Below are 20,875 nucleotides of genomic sequence, written 5' to 3'. Positions count from 1 at the left end.
TATTGTTCAGAATTAAAACTTTTATGTATATTTTGTAAGGAGGGGGGGGGGGAAGATGAATGAAAGATTATTACATGTATATTTAAGAGAACAAAATTTAAAAACCTTGAAATTGATTACAGAAGAGAAAAATAAACTTTCAGTTTCCTCCAATCAAAAAGTGAGAAATCTGTGATAGGATTCCATCCCTAAAGTTGGTATTCCATTGGCTAAGTTCCAAATGCCTTTCTTTGCCAAGAAGGTCATGGTACATCTTGTTAATATTGTATCCATTCAGGAATAACAATTACCTACGGCCTTAAGCTATGATTACTTTGTATACTGGATTGAGTATTAAATAGATGGCTAATGAGAATATAGCACAGAATATGGCACCTATGAAATTACTTAGACATCCCAATAAGGGACAGTCAAGTATATTTTTATTGCAATAATAAAAGCACACATGATAAGAAGAACAGTTCTTCAGTGACAACTGTAAGTGGTCAAGAATAATGCTCCAGGATAAAATATTCCACTAGCTATAAAATTTTTATGAATATGACAAAGAGAAATGGGTTTACTGGATTTCAATCACTATGACAGTTCTCGCTTCATTACCCAAAATTACTTTTCAACATAAATAATTACAGGGCACAGAAACAATATATTTGTAATACTTCTCACTGATGCATTGAAATATCTTGCTATTAATATAATAAAATGGTAACACAATCAATCAATTGTTATAGAAGGTGACCATAAGAATTAAATTAAATTAATGTCACATCATTCTCAATCAGTTAATGAGTTCTAATATTATCAATTCTGCTTGCATATGTAAAATTGAAAAATTATGGACAAAGTACAGTTGATTAATACAGCATATATTTAAACAACATCATTTACTTCTAATTAAATATAAATAACTGAAAGGCAAATTGTGGCATACATCTCTTAAAACGCATAGGTAATTCAAACACTTATTAAAGCATTATCCTAATATTCCATGGAAGACTAATTTTGTTTTGGAGTGTAAGTTCGAGTCAAATATGCAAAGTGAATATCTTATTAAGGCGAAATGGGTGTCACAGATTTTAGAAAAAAATAATGAGCAAATACCTGTAGATATAATTTTTCCAATACTCCTCTTTTCTAAGTTTTATTCAGTAACCATTTAATTAATGAATTTCTAAAAACAATTTATTGTTTGATATTATTTTCACAAGGCAGTGAAGCATCTGTTGACTCAAATATTTTCATTAAAAATTTTATAGGACAGTTTTTTGTACTAATATTTTTTTCTACATTAGACTAATACATCTCTCTTCTAAAATACTAAGGACATTCCTTGCCCAGAATTGAAATTTATTAAGATGACAATAGTTACCAAAAAGATGTGAGTGGTTTCGATATTGTTGATGCCTAGCATGACATGTCCCTGGCCACAGCTAAAAGAGTGACTATTTACTGCTAGTATTCTTAGGGTTTCAAAGAGGTAATGCAAAAAACTGTGGGTAGATTTTTGGATATTTCCGGCTAAAAAATGCCCTGTTTGGACCCCCTTCTACCAGCCTTCATATGTTGGCATCAACTTCAATTCAGAATGGCACATGCCCTTGGAAGTGTGGCTAATGAGAAATGAGGTACCAAACACTGCTCCTCTGTGGGTGGGAAACAGAGAGAAAGAAGTGCTCAGATTTCAACACCAGCCCTAATAACATGCTGCCCAGCCACAGCTTTCAGAGAGGAGGGGGATTAATTCAACAAATGCCTGTTAAGCAATTTTAAAAACATTTCAGGGACAATTTTTCAGTGATCTTTCCATATCACTTCCTGATAAAGGGTCATTTCTGAGGCATGCAGGGCCATTCATTAGGTCCTGTTCTCCCAGGTATTAGCTCAGCATTAATTTTTCCTCACACAAATTTAAGGATTACCTAAATGAACTAATGCAATACTATTCCATCAAATTAAATGTAAACTGTAATTAGATGAAGAACATTTCAAATTAGAAGAGTAATAATTAACATTTCCAACAATATTCACATCAATCCATAGCATTGGCAAATGATGAAAACTAATCAAATTAGAACACATTTAAAGTGTGCAACATGAAAATTCCAATACAGTTAATTTATGCCACAAATTATTACAAGAAATTAAAATTACTAATGCTACTGAAAAGTTGCAAAAAAATTGCAATTCACTCCCTCTGCATAATGTCATTACTATTTCAAATATACTACCTTGATCAAAAAGTTCCCGGAATAACCCCCGTGTGGCGCTCCCATCGTTCCGATTTGAGTTCTGTTTTTTTTTGTTAAATTGGTACATCTGTTGTTGATATTCCCTTTAAATCTTAGTGTCATAACTTGACATTTGCAAAAGTTACGGTCGGTTTTCGGTATGTCCATCAGTGCTTCCTGCGATTTTTCCATTACTTCCTCTCGGCTGCTAAAACGCGTTCCCCGTAATGGTTTTTTAACTCGATTGAACAGAAAGAAGTCACAGGGAGCCAAATCAGGTGAATTCGGTGGCTGTTGGATGGTATTTGTTGCATTTTTCGTCAAAAAATTACGAATAATGATAGCACTGTGCGACGGTGCGTTATCATTGGTGCAAAATCCACGAGTTTTCTGCCCACATTTCTGGTCTCTTTCGGCGAATTGCTTCACGCAAACGTATCATAACGCCCAAATAATACTCTTTGTTTACTGTCTGGCCTTCTGGCAAAAATTCATGATGCCCTACACCGTTGTAATCCATGAAAACCGTCAGCATTGCCTTCTTTTTTGACTGAAAACGACGTGGTTTTTTTGGTCTCGGCTCATTTGGTGAACGCCATTCACTTGCCTGATGTCTGGATTGCGTGTCGTACTCATAAACCCACGTCTCGTCTCCAGTAATGATCCTTTTGATGAATGTGGGATCGGATTCAGCCTCGCAAATCATGTCTTTTGCGACGTCAACACGGTCTCTTTTTTGCATGAAATTGAGGTCTTTTGGCACCAACTTTGCTGCTTCTCGACGGAAACCCAAATCATTAACCACAATGTCTTGGGTGGATCCATAGGCAATGTTCAAGTCCTCCGCTATTTCTCTGATGGTTAATTTGCGGTTATTGACCAACATTTCTTTTACTTTATCAATTTTTTCACCGACTTTCGATGTCGATGGTCCGCCACTGCGTTCATCATCTTCGATTGACTCACGACCACTTCTGAACCGCTCGTGCCACTGGTAAACGACCGTTTTTTTAGAGAATCGTTGCCGAAACACTTTTCCAACATTTCCAACGTCCGTGCGCCACTAAATCCGTTTTTTACGCAAAATTTAATACAAGTTCGTTGTTGCAAATTTAAATCCATTTCTGAAATTGTAAAAAATCGCCAACACACACAGAGATAGATGTACTCTTGGCTACGTAACTTTTGCAAATGTCAAGTTATGACACTAAGATTTAAAGGGAATATCAACAACAGATGTACCAATTTAACAAAAAAAACAGAACTCAAATCGGAACGATGGGAGCGCCACACGGTGGTTATTCCGGGAACTTTTTGATCAAGGTAGTATACCATTACAGAATGGATGACATGACAGTTGTTTTAGGGGTGAATCAGATAGTAAGAATAATTAACTTGAAATAAGTTTTTGTAGCATACCTTGACATCAATGTTGTCCACACCGCTGCCAATTCGGACGATGATACGCAATGTTTTGAATTTTTCCAGATCTTCTTTTGTCAGAATGATTGTGTGCCACATTAGAGCACCGACTGCTTCATTGAGAACCTAAAAACAAACATTTACTAGCTTAGTATATTTAAAAATAGAACGACAGTTCCCATAATGAATATTTACTAATTAAAGTCAACTGAAAACATCAGAATAATTTAAATATCATAACAGGGGCAGTCAAATAAAAAACGAGCACCCGTTACCAACAACCAGTCCACGCACCAACAAGCGCATAACCCAACAACTGCATGCACCTGCAAGTTGTCACTATGCAGTTCTCCTACCACAGCAATACATAAAATGCTAGCTTCTAGCTGTTAGCGGGCTGTGCATTATGGCGGGTGTTCGGTTTTCATTAGATTGCCCCCAGTAAATATCATTCATATTCACCCTTCCTTGGATACAACTCTTACTGGCACAAAAACAAAACAACATTTAAAACACTAAGTGATGAAAGTCAGAAAAATGCCACAAGACATATTTATGAACTGCCCATCTCAAAAATGTGTTCAAACAAGAGTATTGACAAAAATGGGAAAATACATGCCAGGAAATCATTAAATATTTATTAAATAATCATAAGTGTAGGTAATATGAACTAATTAGGCAGAAATTGCACATTAGTAAAATTATTTGTAACATATTAAATTGAAAATTCATATTCTTGAGGTTCAACATTCATTTGGAACTAAAACTGTTCAACACCTTCAGGTTGATTACTGTGTTTATGGTTTTATCAAAGCATACACGCATTTCCAGTATGTACAAATTAAATTTTGTTCAACTTAAATGCTGATTATTGGCTTCTAAGGACTATGAGTCGTTTCTATTCGAGCCACTGAGACAAACAAAAATTCTATTTTGTAAAAATAATTTACAAAAACTTAAGTTTTTATTGAGATTTGAATAGTTTTGGTGAAAATGGCCATGTTGACATTTTATAAAGATGCACCACACTTTTTTCAAGATAAAAAATATTTGAAATTGGTAATAATTTAGTAAATCTTGTATAAAATATAAAGAAGTAATGCTAATTGTGGTACATATGGTTTTGAGCAGTAAATCTGGAAAATTTTGCAAAAAACATATTCATGGATTTTTAACACATTTTTACCAACATTCAAAAAACCACATGCCACTAGACATATAATTTAACCATTACAATTGACAGTTAAGAAAGCTAAACAAAAAATTTAAGTAAAATGAAGGATATTAAAATGTCAATTAACTTTACACCAGTAGTTGCAGTAAACACCTTACTAACTGCGACATAAAGTTGAACTAAACATCATACATTACACTAGGGTACTACCAATATTTACATAAAATATATATTAGGCAAAATTATTTCATAGAAATAACTTTATTTAATACATGTAGATAGGAATTAAACAGAACAAAAAGGAAAACATACTCATTCCTTGTCTTCATATAAGCCTCTTGAGTGTATTAAGGGAAATATAAAATGCAGACCTATTTATGTGGAATTACAGAGTTGCATTGCAAACATTGAAACAATGATTAGAGAAAAGCTAATCTTGGTATTCGAAATAATGAACCTGCCACTTACAAGGGAGGCACATAAAAGCCAAAACAAACCTTTTCGTGAATCTCTGATGTGGACTGTGCATCGCAGAAAGCAACTGTGGCCACATCTTTCAGGATAGGCATCTCAATGGAGCAGTCACGGCCGTCGAGGAGCGCCACCAAGGGGCGCGTCTGCATGGGCCCGTTGGCAATGGGGCCCCTCAGGTTCTCCATCCGAGGCCGCTTGGGCAGCATCTTGCGTTTGTCCATTTGGGCGGGAACAGAACTAGTGGGGATTGGGAGGGGGTTGCCTTCGTGGGAGGGAAGGGGGGGGCTTCTGCACTACCCGCACCGTGAGGGAGCGGGTGTTTCGGCGCTGGTGCCTATGGCCTCCACACTAACGAGCCCGCGAGCCGTTGTGGCAGAATTGAAGGCGGGGGAGGGGGATTTTTTTGGGCGCGCTCGAGATGGTGGGAGATCACACCCTCTTGCGGTGACACCCTCGGTGAAATACCCGTTGGTGCGGCGAGGTGTGTTCGAAGGCGTGGGTGCTGAGATCAGGGGTAGCTATCGACGATGAGACGGCGGACTCGTCGAGGTGGGGATGAGGGACGGATCTCCGACACCGGCAAGCGAAGGAAGAAACGAGGGATGATGGGTCACACTGCCCACGCTTTCGGCCTCATCACATCACAATGGCTTTGTGCCTGAAAATAAAAATAGAGAAATGTTTAATCAAATGCACCGGAGAGAAATTCTAATTGGCTACAATGGATATTTTTATCAAACCCAATAACACCAAATAATTACTTAAGAATACACACGTGCCGAACTTTCCCGCCACTGAAATACTTTCGCGAGGATCAATATTTTCAAGGCAATAATTTTTGACAACAGGACCTCAAACCTTTCAACTTCGGCAGATTCCGTGAATTAATCCTATATAACTCACTTGAGATGGTACACGCAAATCCCTTATTCTTTGGAGTACTCTCAAAGAAAGACGCAAAACTCACTTAAGGGAAGCTTAACGATTTCCGATACCACAATACTCTGAAAATTTTATACATGAAATTGTTTACCTAAGGTCAGGAAAATATGGCATCTCTGATCCCGGAAGTGGAGGTGGAGAGGAAGACGTTGACTGTGTTTGCCAACAACTGTAAAGGTCGTTGATCGCAGGCACGAACTCGAAAGATAACACTGTAGTTCATCGTAGTATAACAAAAATATATTTCATAGAGCACCATCTACCTATCTGCTACAAAAAGCTCCTCCAAGGGAACACACTAACGCCCAATTCGTTATCTCTCACGGCGAAAGCGGAGATTAACCTCGCGTTTCAGAAAAAAAGCGCGAGCCTTTTCCGCCCTATTTCCGCAAGAATGGTCGCAACTTGTCAAGTTGTTTAATGCCTCAACTGTATTCAATAATTCTCCCCTCTTTAAAACCTCTAAAACTGACCTGCCCTACAACAGTTTTCATTTCCAAAACACACACTAGCTCGCTGTTGGCTGGGGTAGAGGCAAAAAAAACATCAACAGATTTAAGGGAGTCATAACTCGAGTTTACCCCGGACATTACGAGAACCGGGGATGGGAGTAAACTGAGAAGGGGGAGGAGACGCCGGAAAGGGAAAGGAAGGATAAGGGGAAGGAAGAAGGGGTGAGATGGGAAGAGTACAGTGAATGAGGAAGAGTACAGTAAATGAGAGAAGAAAGAGACACGAGAGGGCCAAGGGAGGAAGAGAACCTCTCTCTCTCTCCCTGCACCCTTAGCTGGAGCTCTTCACATCGCGCGCTTCCAAGTGGAAGGACTGGAGGACATGGCGGGGGGGTTCCGAAGACCAGGGGAAGTGTGTTTGGTGATACGGCGGGGGCGGGCGAGGGGAGGACCGATGCCTCCGCCGCTTCCTCCGCGTGGGAGGGGCGGCAAAGCAGCGGCAACAACAACTCGCGAAGGTGAGGCGGCAGGCTGTGGTGGCGGCGGTGGGATCGGACGATGAACGCGCTGTCTAATACGCGGCAAGCACGTGAGTTACGCAGACGGCGCGCGAGAGGGCAGGAGAGGTGCAGACATGAGCGCGCGCGGGAGAGCCAAACAACGGTTCCCCCCAGAGTGCAGGAGGGTGAGGGAAGGAGGGAGGCGTTGGCGGCACAGACGGGGGGGATGAGGGGGGTTGTGAATGCAAAACAAAACACGGGCAATGGGCGCGCGACTCCCCCGAAAGGTAGCGCAAAGGTGCGCGCGGGAGAATGTGTGCGTTGGCGCCCGCGGGAAAAAGGCAGTCTTGCACGGAACGGAGACGGTGGCGGAGAGATAGGGAGAGTCAAACGAAGAAGACGGGAGGAGGGAAAGGTAATCGGAGGCGGGCAGGGAATGCGATGCAACGGAGCAGCAAACTCCTTCACTGCGCATGTGCCAACTCCCAAAAACCTGCCACACCACCGCCGCCCTCCAACCCTTCTCCGTCTTTATTTTTTCCTCCCGAACGAACCGATCCTCTCTTTCACCCCTATCTGCCTCGCACTCGCTCCTCTACGGCCGTTCCCCTAATTCCTCCGTCCAAACCCACCCTCCTAATTCCCAAAACCCTTCCCCTTACACACACACATATACTTTTATATATATATATATATATATATATATATATATATATATATATATATATATATATATATATATATATATATATATATATATATATATTTATATATATATATATATATATATATATATATATATATATACATACAGAGAGAGATATTTACCGCCACCTTGCCCCTTCCATTGGACACCCAACAACTCCCTCCCCCCCTTCCCCGTTTCACCCTCGATCACTCGTCAGCCTCGCAGGTTGTCCGTCCATGCGGAGTGAGAGCGAGGGACGGGAGGTTTAGAGGGGCGGGGGAGGGAGACGAGCGATCAATGTGGGAGGATGGGGTGGGAAAAGAGGTTGGGGAGAGAGCGAGAGAGAGAGATAAAGAGAGAGAGAGAAGGGTATAGAGAGAGGAGCACGATCAATGTGGGAGGGTTTGGGGGTGAGGAGGGGGAGGTGCGATCAATGAGGGGGGAGGGCGAAAGGGAAGGGTGTGAGGGCGGCAATGAGCTGGGGGAGTTGAGAACGGGCAGGAGTAGATGGGGACGTTGTACCGGGGGAGGGGGCGGAAAGGGGGAAGGAGAGAGGTGGGGTATCGGGCAAGGAGGCGGAGGGGACGGGCGGGAGATAAACCGGAATAGGTCGCCTTGCGTCCGGAGGAGCAACGAGAGGGGGCGGGGGAGTGGCAGTGGAGAAACCCCGGGGGGAGGGGGGGCTTTCTCTGTGTCTCCCCCGCCCGCCAACTCGCCTACCTAAACTCCGCCGGCCTCACGTCACCTCCCACACCCCGCCCCTCAAAACTCTTTCCCCCACCCTCCGCTCCCATCTTCCTCCACCTCCCGATCCCTCGCTGGAAAGTGGGAAAGATTAAACATTTAGAGGCGGAACAAAGCGAGTTAACACTGGCTGGTCCCGCGATCGAGGGGAATGGGGGATCGCGGGGAGGGAGGGATCTCGAATGACGGAGGAAGGAGTGTGTGGGGGAAACCACGGTCGGGGAAAGGGGAGGAGAGAGGGAGGTGGGAGTAGAGGCTGGGAGAGAGTATAAAAAAAATGTCAAGCCGGGGGGGAGGGGGGTTGAGAGCATGGGGGAAACTCGGAAAATGAAGAAAACCAGAAATGAACAGACACAATAACTCGGCAGTGGGATATGGAGAAAGAGAAATGAAAGAAACGGTGACGAGGAGAGCGAGGGGAGATGTGGTGAAAAAATATTTTTAAAAAAGGGACGAAAAAGGCAGTCCTACAACGGGACGCAGGGAAAGGAAGAGGAAAAAAAGAGGTTGGGTGGGAGTTGAGAAAAAAGGGGGAAAAATGAAAAGATGAAGTTGGCGCACGGAGTTAGTTGTTAGAACGACGAAGTCAGCCAAGAAGTTCTTCCTCGGGAACCCGCCCCTCTCCCAAACGCCGCCCAACTCCCACCGCCGCCATCCATCCCCGAACCGACCTCCTTCCTCCTCCTCCTCCGACCACCCACACCGACCTAACGCCGGTTGGGGGTTGAGTGTGGGGACGCGGGACGGGGTGAGAGAGAGACTTACCCGCCCCAAGTTTTGCCGGGGGAATAAAGCGCAAATGTTGCGCTCGGCACACGCACTCCCGCCCCCCCTCCCTGCCTTGCTCCTTACCCCACGACCTCCCTCCCCACTCCTCAAAACTTAAAAGATAGATAGAGGAGAGTGGGAGGGGGAGAGAGAGGATGAGTGAGTTTGGGGGGGAGGATGGGGTGTGAGTAACAAGGGAACGGGGGCGGAGCGGCAGGCAGGAGGCCGGGCGGGGGAAGCTTTTGAGAGCGCGGCTACAGTTCTCCGAAACTCCGGAAAGTAGTTGGTCGGGGGTGGGGGAGGGGGGGAAGGAGCGGTTGGGGAATAGAGGAGGCGGGTGGAAGGAGGGATAAAATGGGAGTAAAAATAAAACAGAGAAGTTGATCTCGTCACCCACTCCCCTTCACCATTTCCCTTCCCATTCCACCCACCAACGCAACCTCCTCTGCTACTTTCCCCCCCCTTGCAAGCGCCAAAACTTCCGGAGTCCCAGAGCACTTTCACATCCCCAACCCCAGAAGAGGAGCGGGAGATAGAGGAGCCGGGAGGAGGATGGGATTTTGAGAGGTGCGAGAGAAGAGGGGCGGACTATGGGGGGGGGAGGAGCGGGAGGGAAAGATGGGTGAAAAAGAAGGTTTTCGGGAGGACGAACAAAAGATCTGTACGAGTTGTGTGGGCCTTGATGAAGGGTGGGAGAGGCGTCAAAGCAATGGGGTGGGAGGGGGGTTGAGGTGCGGGGTCCCGCGCTATCACGGCTCCCGGAATGATGGGGGAGTTGGTGGGCGAGGTTTCAAGAGGGGGCACGGTCGGGAGAGGTAAAGGTTCCTGGGGGAGGGAAGGAATGGGAGAATTGAGAGGTACGAGAGAGAGCAGGGGGAGAGGGGGAGGACTGAGTGTGGGGAGAGAGAAGAAGAGTTGAGGGAGACGCCATGGGATAGAAGTTCCAACAAGAGAAGTTAGGGGCAGAGGGGAAGTTCAATTGGGAAGAGTTGGAAAAGTGGGAGGGTGGGGTGGGGTGAAGTAGTTTGATGGCGTGGGTGGGAGGGGAGTTTAAGGGAACGGGGAGACTTCGAGTACTCCCCCCGGAGGAAGAGAAGGCGGCCGAATGGGGGATGGAGGGATTAAAAAAAACAAGATATTCGCCCAACGCCCATGATCCCGTTTCCATCCCTTTAGTCTTCTACTTTAACATCGTGTTGACGAGCGGCGACCAGCGGAAAGAGGGAGAGGATGTCGAGAGAATGGTTTCCGTGAAGGCATGTGCACAGACGGAACGTCGCCCCTTAAGAGATGTTGTCGGGCGATGACGCGCGAGGCCGGGGGAAGTCCCGAGGTCGAGCCGCCGCCGTCGAAATAAAACGTTTCTCCTGGCGGTGGCGAGGGTCCGATTCCAGCTACGGGTGAGCGGGAAAGAGCCCGGTTTCAGGGGAACGCGCGAGGCATTGGCCTCTCTATCTTCGCCTTTAATTCATCTCTCCGGCAGCCCCCATTCCAGGTTGGCTTTAAAATTATCGATTGCTTTAAGCTCGACGCCCTCCTCCAGTACACTCGCATGAAGATGGACGGATCGCGGCCCGTGTATTAAACCATCGACCAAGCCAATGCGCGACATTTTAGCCACGCTCTTTTCTATCACCCTAGTCATTAGCGTCCGTTTAAAAAGACAGAATATTTAAGTGCAAAGGGCCGCGAGCACCTATCTCGTCGCTTAGTAAAAGCCTGCGGGGTCCGTACACACCAGGACGAGGATGAAGGGACTACAAAAAAGTTAGCATTACACGGGTGGAGCTGAGCACGCGAAAAAAGCGCCGGCCTGTCTCCCGGCTTGCACGACAAGGGATGAATGTACGACGGCAAGAGCGTAGGAGGGTTGTCGGGAACGCGCGGCAAACGCATTGCCACGCACGGCATTGGGCGGGACTAAATAATGATGCACTAATCAAGCTCCCAGGAAACCCATCCGCTGCCACCCCTACGACCGATCCCCATTCCTCCCCTGCCCCCGCCTACCGGTCCTCCACCTCGCTCCACCCCCCCAAACTCCATCCGACGAATTTTCCACCGAGGCGACAGCGAGAAATTCCACCAAAGTTCCCGGGGAATGAGCACGGTAAACTCGACGAAGTTTGCAAATGTTTTGCGCCCCGACAAAAGTTTCCCTCCCGAAACGTTTGATAGTTGAAGCAATAAATCCGAGGACATTTTCACCGTCGCGTGCCTCCACGACCCCTCACATCCCTCCTCCCCCCCAATCCTCCTCCTCCGTCGCCAACAGCTCCCTTCACTCCCGGAATCGGAACAAGAAGTGGAAGAAAAAGGAAAGCATGGGGGGGAAGGAGGTGATGGGACGAAGGGGAGATGATGGGGCGGAGGTTGCTCATGTCTACGGCATATTTCACCGAGCATGATGGCTGGGAGATGGGGCGGCAAGGCGGAGAGGATGAGATTTTGGTGCGTGGCGTGGGGAAACTCTCAGGAAGAGAGGCAGGGGTGGTAACGGAAGTGGCAAAAAAATTATGGTAGAATTGAAGGGGGAGGGAGAAAGAGGCTTGGAGAGAGAGAATGGAGAAGGTAACCACAGTACCTGTGCGCCTAGAGAAATAAGAAAGAAAGATTAAGAGCAAAATAGTAGTGGTAAGGTGAAGAAGGCAGAGGGGCGATCTGTGGAGGAAGGGGACCTGGTGGAGGGAAAGTGCGACATCATCCCCTTTTACTGCGACAGTTAATCAGCATCCATACCATCCCCACCGTAACCTGTGCCTCTCCCCCTTTTCCCTCAAAACCCTCCTTTCCCTGCCCCCCCCGCAAGTCCCCCCCACCCGCGCAGGCGTCCAGAGCCCCACCCACGGATCCGATAGAACTCCTCCTCGGCGAGGAGAGGGAAATGGAATGGGGAGTGGCGGAAGGACAGCGAGGGGGGCGAAGAAGTGCGGGGGAGGGATCGGCGATGGGGTCGGGAGCGAGCTAGCCGCCGGCGAGATACGTCCGCTGCCGACGTCCAACCCCGCCCGCCCGCAACCCCCTCCCCCAACAATCCGACTCCATCCACCCTTTGGACGTGGGGGAGGGAGAGGGGAGGGGGTGGGGTGGGGTTAGAGGGTCGGATCGAGGTGAGGGGACCGAGGAGAGGAAAGGGGAGGGTGCGACTATGGCGGTACCTGACTCGAGAAAGCGGTAAGCGAGCCGTTCCCATAATGGCCGGGAGGTTTTTACGGGACGGAAGCACGGCCCGAAAAACATTCACCGCTCGTCTCCCTCATGTAAAGTTAACGGGCCGAAATTCGTAATTTTTACGAAACGGAAAATTTGATGGGAGGGTGAGGGTGGAACGTCGCAACGCGTGGGAACTTGCACGGGCCGCGATGTAGAAAAAAAAATGAAGAAAATAAAACACCACGAGCATGAAGAACTCGGCGTGGCGAGGCAACAAAAAGAGCACACTGCATTCGCGCGGAGGCCCGGTTACATAAGTTTCAACTTTGCAAATATATTGCTGTGTTATCTGCACCGTGCCCCTCGGGAGGAGGAGAAAAAGCACGAGTCACGCATTACTTATCTCGCCACCCTGCCCCCCACCCCCCTCAACCCCTTACCACAGCCCTTCCCTCCCTTCCCCGCCGCCTCCTCCTAACTCCCCGCCGGAGCAGCCCTTAAGGGTAGCGTGACTCTCTCTCCACTCCGACCGCGGTATCCACGGCTAAGTGCCTCCTAACGGCTTATACACGTTGCGAGGCGAATTAATTAATCACGGACCTATTCATCATCTCGTTATCACATGGAAAGACCCACCTGATTAACCCCCCCGCCCTCGACCCATCGAAGGGAGTCGGCGTAAAGTTTTCGATGGGTATTAAAACAAAAGAAGGGGGGGCGAGATACTCAACAGCCTGTCTTATCCCGCCCCTCGACGATGATGGAACGTGGTGGGGGGGAGGGGGGGCGTCAAGTGAGAGTCTGAGAGAGGAAACAGGTCTACGACGCATACGCCTTTGAAAAGCATTAATTGCGAGTGAAGCTCAAACCCCAGAAGCATAAAAGCAATATTGCGGTCAGTGAAAATTGCAATTGATAACCGTTAGCGGGACTCGGTTAATTTCAGGACCTGTTGGGGAAGGTAAGAAAAAAAACCATGCCCACGATACAAACACTTCCTCACTCTCTAAATGTGTACGCAATGCACGATTGCGAACATATTCCCACTTAAATTTCGGAATACGAAGCGCACGATTCAAGAATTTCAAAAACCCCACATCTCTCCCATAAATAGATGAAATCATTTAAAGACTTTTGGACGTGGGTACATAAGAACAAACGCAAAATTCCTAAGCAGTAGTTAATTGCGTGGGGTAAGACAAAGTTATGACTCGTGACGTGGGCCAAGATTTTCCGTATGTTAAGCTTCATCATCTTTATGTATGCTTGGTCGTAATAAAGACGATGCCACTATACCATTGTGCAATACTTCTTAAGAAAACATCTTCAAATCTGGCAGGTCGAAGGCTTTATGGTGAAAGCATGCAAAAGTGATAAATATAGCCAAAGGCACGCTTTCTTTAAATTCAAGAGATGGAAACGGCAAGCAACAGATTGTGTCAACCACAAATGAATGAGGTAGAACTGAATATACTTCCATTAATTTCATTTTAACTGAGTCGAGATCCAAAATGAGTTGACAAATGCACGTTAAAACCGGCCTGCTATTCGTCGGGAGGTTATTGATTTCCTTGATAAAGAATTGGAACTTTTTGAGAAATATGGATCAATGAATCCACATAAAAACGGCAATCTACCTATTCGGAATATTTATGAAAGCATTAGTTACACACAAAGAATGAATCACCGTTTCCCAACTAAGCTCAGAAAAGGTTGAATAAGATTTGTATAGGTGCCTTCGGAGAATCTACTCTCGACCAAAAAGATGAAATATGCTGCACAAGGTCTCGGCATGAAGACCACAAAACCAAGGGAAAACAAACTAAAAATAAACGCGCGTCACCGAGCCAGACGGAAACACTGCTACCAAGAGAATGCGATAAAAATTTAAACCAAGTTTGCTTGAATACCTCCACACAATTAGAAGCAATTAATCCCACCTACAGAGACATCGTGATTCCACTTAGCCTGTGATCTCTTGACGAGAGAGCGTGCTGTAAAACTCGGGAATACATTAAATTGGATAGGCAGGAATACATTCAAACCGTTCACCTCTCTCGTATACTACCTTGATCAAAAAGTTCCCGGAATAACCACCGTGTGGCGCTCCCATCGTTCCGATTTGAGTTCTGTTTTTTTTGTTAAATTGGTACATCTGTTGTTGATATTCCCTTTAAATCTTAGTGTCATAACTTGACATTTGCAAAAGTTACGTAGCCAAGAGTACATCTATCTCTGTGTGTGTTGGCGATTTTTTACAATTTCAGAAATGAATTTAAATTTGCAACAACGAACTTGTATTAAATTTTGCGTAAAAAACGGATTTAGTGGCGCACGGACGTTGGAAATGTTGGAAAAGTGTTTCGGCAACGATTCTCTAAAAAAAACGGTCGTTTACCAGTGGCACGAGCGGTTCAGAAGTGGTCGTGAGTCAATCGAAGATGATGAACGCAGTGGCAGACCATCGACATCGAAAGTCGGTGAAAAAATTGATAATGTAAAAGAAATGTTGGTCAATAACCGCAAATTAACCATCAGAGAAATAGCGGAGGACTTGAACATTGCCTATGGATCCGCCCAAGACATTGTGGTTAATGATTTGGGTTTCCGTCGTGTAGCAGCAAAGTTGGTTCCAAAAGACCTCAATTTCATGCAAAAAAGAGACCGTGTTGACGTCGCAAAAGACATGATTTGCGAGGCTGAATCCGATCCCACATTCATCAAAAGATCATTACTGGAGACGAGACGTGGGTTTATGAGTACGACACGCAATCCAGACATCAGGCAAGTGAATGGCGTTCACCAAATGAGCCGAGACCAAAAAAACCACGTCGTTTTCAGTCAAAAAAGAAGGCAATGCTGACGGTTTTCATGGATTACAACGGTGTAGTGCATCATGAATTTTTGCCAGAAGGCCAGACAGTAAACAAAGAGTATTATTTGGGCGTTATGAGACGTTTGCGTGAAGCAATTCGCCGAAAGAGACCAGAAATGTGGGCAGAAAACTCGTGGATTTTGCACCATGATAACGCACCGTCGCACAGTGCTATCATTATTCGTAATTTTGTGACGAAAAATGCAACAAATACCATCCAACAGCCACCGAATTCACCTGATTTGGCTCCCTGTGACTTCTTTCTGTTCAATCGAGTTAAAAAACCATTACGGGGAACGCGTTTTAGCAGCCGAGAGGAAGTAATGGAAAAATCGCAGGAAGCACTGATGGACATACCGAAAACCGAATATAAAAAATGTTTCGAGGATTGGATCAAGCGCTGGCATAAGTGTGTTGCAGTCGATGGGGATTACTTTGAAGGGGACAATATAGATTTAGATGAATAAACTTGTATTTTTAATTTTCTGAATAAATTCCGGGAAATTTTTGATCAAGGTAGTATACTGCACCAATTTTACAACTCGAGACATCACATTTATCTCAAAACATAGTTTTTACCAAGGCATATTAAATCAAAGCATATTTTGTGAGGCAAATATGTTAAATTAAAACGTTAACTAAAGTAAAATTTAACTAACATAAAAAATCACTTTGCCAGTTAAAACTATAGTTTGATGAATAGGTAAAACTACTTCCAGCAAATAAATTAACGCATTAGAGCTAATGCAAGTGATAACCCTAAGTTTAACGATCATTAACCCTCGGCTGACTGAGGCTATTTGCCACTATTAACACTCTACAGGGATCACGACATTCGCACATTCAAAAAGCAAATCACCTGGCAACATAACGGGTAATGTAAAAGATTTCCTCGGAAGGGAAATTACTCAATACCAGGGAATAAATCACTACTCGGTCATACTTGCATACTTGTATTCCTAAACTACAAATCACTCGACGATGACATCACGAACTGCCCGCACAGCTACCAGATATACCATCTAGCTATATCAGATATACCATCATGGGTGACAGAAAGCTCCTAGCCTGCCGACTTGGCCATTTTAACTTCCATCACAGGGAAACCAAAATGAAAGAAATGAGAAGCATTAGACTATCGCAACTGGAAAATGAAGACGTTCCGTATTCTATAAGAATTTTAAAAGCAATTAGTGGTGTTGCGCAGACGAGCAGACGCTCTTTAACTACATCATTCGAAGTTTTGAAATTCTTGAATGTGTCTCGCCGAAGGCCGAAACAATTATCGTTGGAATGTAAATAATGTTCCACACACACAAATACAAGTATGTAAAGGAGAGACGAACATATGACTGGGCGAAATCATTATTTGAACCCACAGGAAGATATTGAATTGCAGTGAACATCGCTACAAGTACGTACATTGCATTGAGTACCATCAAGTGATTTTTGGTGCTAGGAGCTACCGAGGCTTACATTACATTATTAAATAGCCTCAAGCGTATTAATGCAAAGATTTCCCAGGGGCTACAGTTTCCTCTGATATCAAGGTAAGCTACTCGTTACATTTAACAGACTTTTTGGACAAGTTAATTATTCCTTGCTAAACATAGTAATTTGCAAATCCCGGAATTTGCAATTAACTACTGTCAAACTCGAATTAGGTAATGGCGCTGGAATAACTAACATGCATCAGGCAAATACGGACAACTGATTTCCAAAAACTGAAAATTAACCAGCTGAAAATCTAAAATAATTCGAATATTACGAGAGTAATCCTAAGAATTTTAACTCATCCGCTAGATCGTTACTGGCATTTTGAAATTATAACTCTGCTATCTGCAAAGAATGATGATCTAAAACTGGCCAACGCCGAAGAGCTCCTAATTCCGGAGACAATTTTTCAACCAAATTACACCATCTCACACAGTCGACAGTGCGGGCCAGAAAGCGAAGAAGCAGGACACTTTATTGCCAGTTACAGTAATGATATACCACTTATCGGAGGAACAAAGAACAATATCAGCCACTTAAAATTTATCAGTCAAACGAAAATGCATTACTTTTTATTTACAGACGGTGCAAATAACTGCAATGACTTACGCTCTAAACGTCAGTTACGTTGTACGATTATCACCGTTCCCTAAATGCACTTAAGTCAGAGAAGAGACAGTTAAAATGACAAGCGATAATCTGATCCTTCACGTGCACTCTTTAATTGCTCATTTATTAGGTTACACCATTAATTATTAATCATAAGCTGTGCGAATATATAGAAGCAAGATATTGCCCAAGTGCAATAATACCTCATCCATATTACTGTGGCCACCATGCCGGCATGCTCCACTTTTGCTACGCGAGGGCTGGTGTCGAAGTTGTTTTCTGCTCTTCTGAATGACTTAAATTGATCCCCAACTCTCTTCAAAATAAACGGCACATATTACCGAGGCTCGCCACCGATGACTACTACTATAATTAAAGTAATATTAAGACCAAATTCAACCTTCCTGATCCATAAAGAGGAACGCAGCTTAGTATTTGATACCACGGAAAGAGATGACAATTAAATCTTTCACAGGAATTCGCGTAGAAGACAATTGACTCAGATAAAAAAAATGCTCATGGGCAACGTAATACTATGGATTAAGTTGAATTGGCTAGAGTTAAACACAGGGATTCAAAATGACGGGAAGAATCAGTCGCCCGATAGAAAGATAACAGGATATCCCGCTTCCCGGATAGAAAACCCAAGACCAAATGGCATAATTATGCAGAGGTGATTGAAGAAATCGTTCTCACATCAAAAGGTTCATAGAAAGGTCTTTCCTCGATAAAATAATCCCATTAACCGACAGCGATAACCCCCATTCGAGTATTCTTTATTCTTCCGTCCCAAAGGAGCTAAATAAAACTAAATTACACGACAAGACAAATGTTTAACCAAGCACTAACTTCATATTTTAATCTGGGAAAGAAATCTAAAAGGCTAGAAAAATGAAAATGATATTCCACAACTGATGGAACGAAAATTCTTTAAATTAATGCTGAAGTGCCAATCCGACCACAAGGAACAAAAGTCGCTTCCGTCCGCACGGACCTACCTAAAGATACGGTCAAACATGCGTACTTCAGAACGCTGAGAAACATTTTTCCCCTCATTAGAGCTGAGGGCTCGAGTCCCTACCCTTTTTAGAACACTTGAAAAACGCCGTCCGCTCAATGCAGGAAAACAATTCTAAAAAAAGCCTGAGCGAAAGAGTTGACCAGGCAATTCCGAAGAGAGGTCAAGGAAATCCAGACAGCCTACGAATCAGAACCTCACCTAGATTCCTACGATTACGTTAATCAGCACAATTAAACATGTCGCGTACTACAACAGAGAAAAGTTACCTTTATTTAAGGCAATTGTCTCGGTGGATATTTCCCAAACATGATGTTACATTTCTTTCTAATCACCATAGTAATATATTTGCCAGAAGGGATCACCAGTCTACAAACTTCCATTTCCCACGGTTTCACACACTCTACGTGCAACATGAATCCGAATCCTCGTTAATTCACACGGGGATTTTTCGCTCCGAATAAGCAAATGCGTGAAAACGAGAATGCATGAAGAAACTGCATGGCGCTGTTTAGAGCTCACGGATGGATCTCCGCGAAATATTTCAACGAGGACCGTCGTCCGCTTACGCGGAAACGGCGGTGCACATCGCGATGTAAAGAGAAGAATGAAGGGCCTCGGTACGTCGAGTGTGTATCGATTATACACACACACACAAGCACTCCCTCGCGACTACGCCGGCTCGCCGAGGCAGACCATCGAGCAACTACGGCAGAAATCGTGGAAAAATATGAAGATTTATGCGCGACGAATGACTCAACGAGGAATAACAATGATTTCATCTTCTCCACACCATTAAAGAGGAAAGCAAGAGAGCTCTCTCTCTCCCTCCCCGTGATCCGTTTACTGAGGGCTTAGGTTATTCTGTTAGTCCACGTCGACAGATGTTGCCTTGTCAAGGGCGTATATTTTATTATAATGAGTCTATATGTCTCCTTCATCGCGTAGCACTCCTGGCCGAGCTCGGCGATACGATTATCAAATCGACGGTGTAATCGTTTAAGCGAGATGATTCTCCTTAGCGCCCCTCGGGCTGGAATTCTCGAGTTTAAAAAGGTCTACGGTGACAGGTGAAATGTGCTCAATACCCCCCACCTGTCATAAAGCCTGATACACTTCGAAATAAATCCATGTCAAACAAAAATAAACATAAAGTCTTCAAGGGTCAAGGTAAAAAATGCTTGCTTATAGCAAATAATAGCATATGAAAGCATGTTTAAACAAAACTTTTCTCATTTAACTCCATTCGATTTAACTAAGGTTTAGAGGCTAGAAGGGGACTGGGAGATGAACGTGGCTGGGATATTCGGAAAAATGGAGAACATAACGTCCTCTGCCGTTGGATCATCGAAAACCAAATGTTTTAGCACAACCAGCAGCGTGATTTTTTCTCTTAAAAAAGATACGGTTTTGCATATATTTGATAAAACGTTGCAGATTTTCCCCCAAATCCAGTATCTTATCAGAGTAAGCCGTTTAATCCTTAGAAATTTGCTGCACCTCATATAGACAAGATAAATTTTCAGGGCATTCGTCACAGAAAAGTAAACACACTCACGTTAGTTATTCCTAAGAGATTCATTTTATTCGAGGCTATTTATATATTCAACGCATTGGATTTTCAATTCCATTTAATAGAATGAAAGTATGAAATATCACATTAGAACTAACTTTTTTATCACATATGTTATATCATACAATCCAAATTTAACTGATGAAGGAATATTTACCATAAAAAATTATGAATTAATCCGAATCTTGGCCAGAAAATAAGAAATGACTCAGAATGAAAGTGACTTTTCTGGTTCGATACACTAAATGAAACCAAATCACTGGTTTGGGTATATTCCCAGAATTTCAAATAGTGAGATGGCCGGATTGGCTATTACCGACCCTTTCCTCGATGTACTCATTTAATTTTGAGACAATGCAGCTGATTAGGTTAAGCAAAGAATTTTAGCACTACAATCAAGTTGCTGCAAGCAGTGTAACTTCCAGTTCGAGTCAAGTTCAATTAAATGCATTCCGTTATAATTTACTACACTTCTACCACTCAACCTAGTCAACTCGCTCTTTAGAATTTATCATCACGCCCATCTAAATAAGGTCAAACATATTTACCGTATGTTACCTTGGTTGGTTTGGGTTATTTTTTCATTGAAAAAATAACCCAAAACCACCTTTAATAATGACAAAAAATATCTTCGGGCAATTTTACTGAAATTTCATCACAGTTATTCATGAAATGCAAAATGAAAGTATGTATGAATAGTCGAAGAATTTCTCGCTAATAACGTATAAAAACGTAATTAATTACCCCATTAAAACATTTTA

At 44.0% G+C, this 20,875-nt stretch overlaps 1 protein-coding gene across 2 annotated transcripts in view; it reads right to left on the bottom strand.

Moving 5' to 3' along the window:
- CtBP (C-terminal binding protein) overlaps window positions 1-20,875 on the bottom strand; it is an 81,712-nt gene that overhangs the window by 17,035 nt on the left and 43,802 nt on the right. The window contains exons 1-3 of one of the 2 annotated variants that reach the window (XM_071599042.1): window positions 6,332-6,402; window positions 5,322-5,956; window positions 3,648-3,776 (exon numbers count right to left, since the gene is read on the bottom strand). In XM_071599042.1, the coding sequence (XP_071455143.1) occupies window positions 3,648-3,776; window positions 5,322-5,519 (327 nt within the window). In that variant the 5' untranslated portion in view covers window positions 5,520-5,956; window positions 6,332-6,402. Of the gene's footprint in view, window positions 1-3,647; window positions 3,777-5,321; window positions 5,957-6,331; window positions 6,403-20,875 lie in introns of those variants that run through there. The other variant, XM_071599041.1, reaches the window with a different exon arrangement.

Source organism: Hetaerina americana, unplaced genomic scaffold (assembly GCF_022747635.1).
Source record: "Hetaerina americana unplaced genomic scaffold, ioHetAmer1.1.p SCAF_100, whole genome shotgun sequence".
In the NCBI taxonomy this organism is placed as follows: Eukaryota; Metazoa; Arthropoda; class Insecta; order Odonata; family Calopterygidae; genus Hetaerina; species Hetaerina americana.
This window is presented reverse-complemented; position numbering and strand designations above follow the sequence as displayed.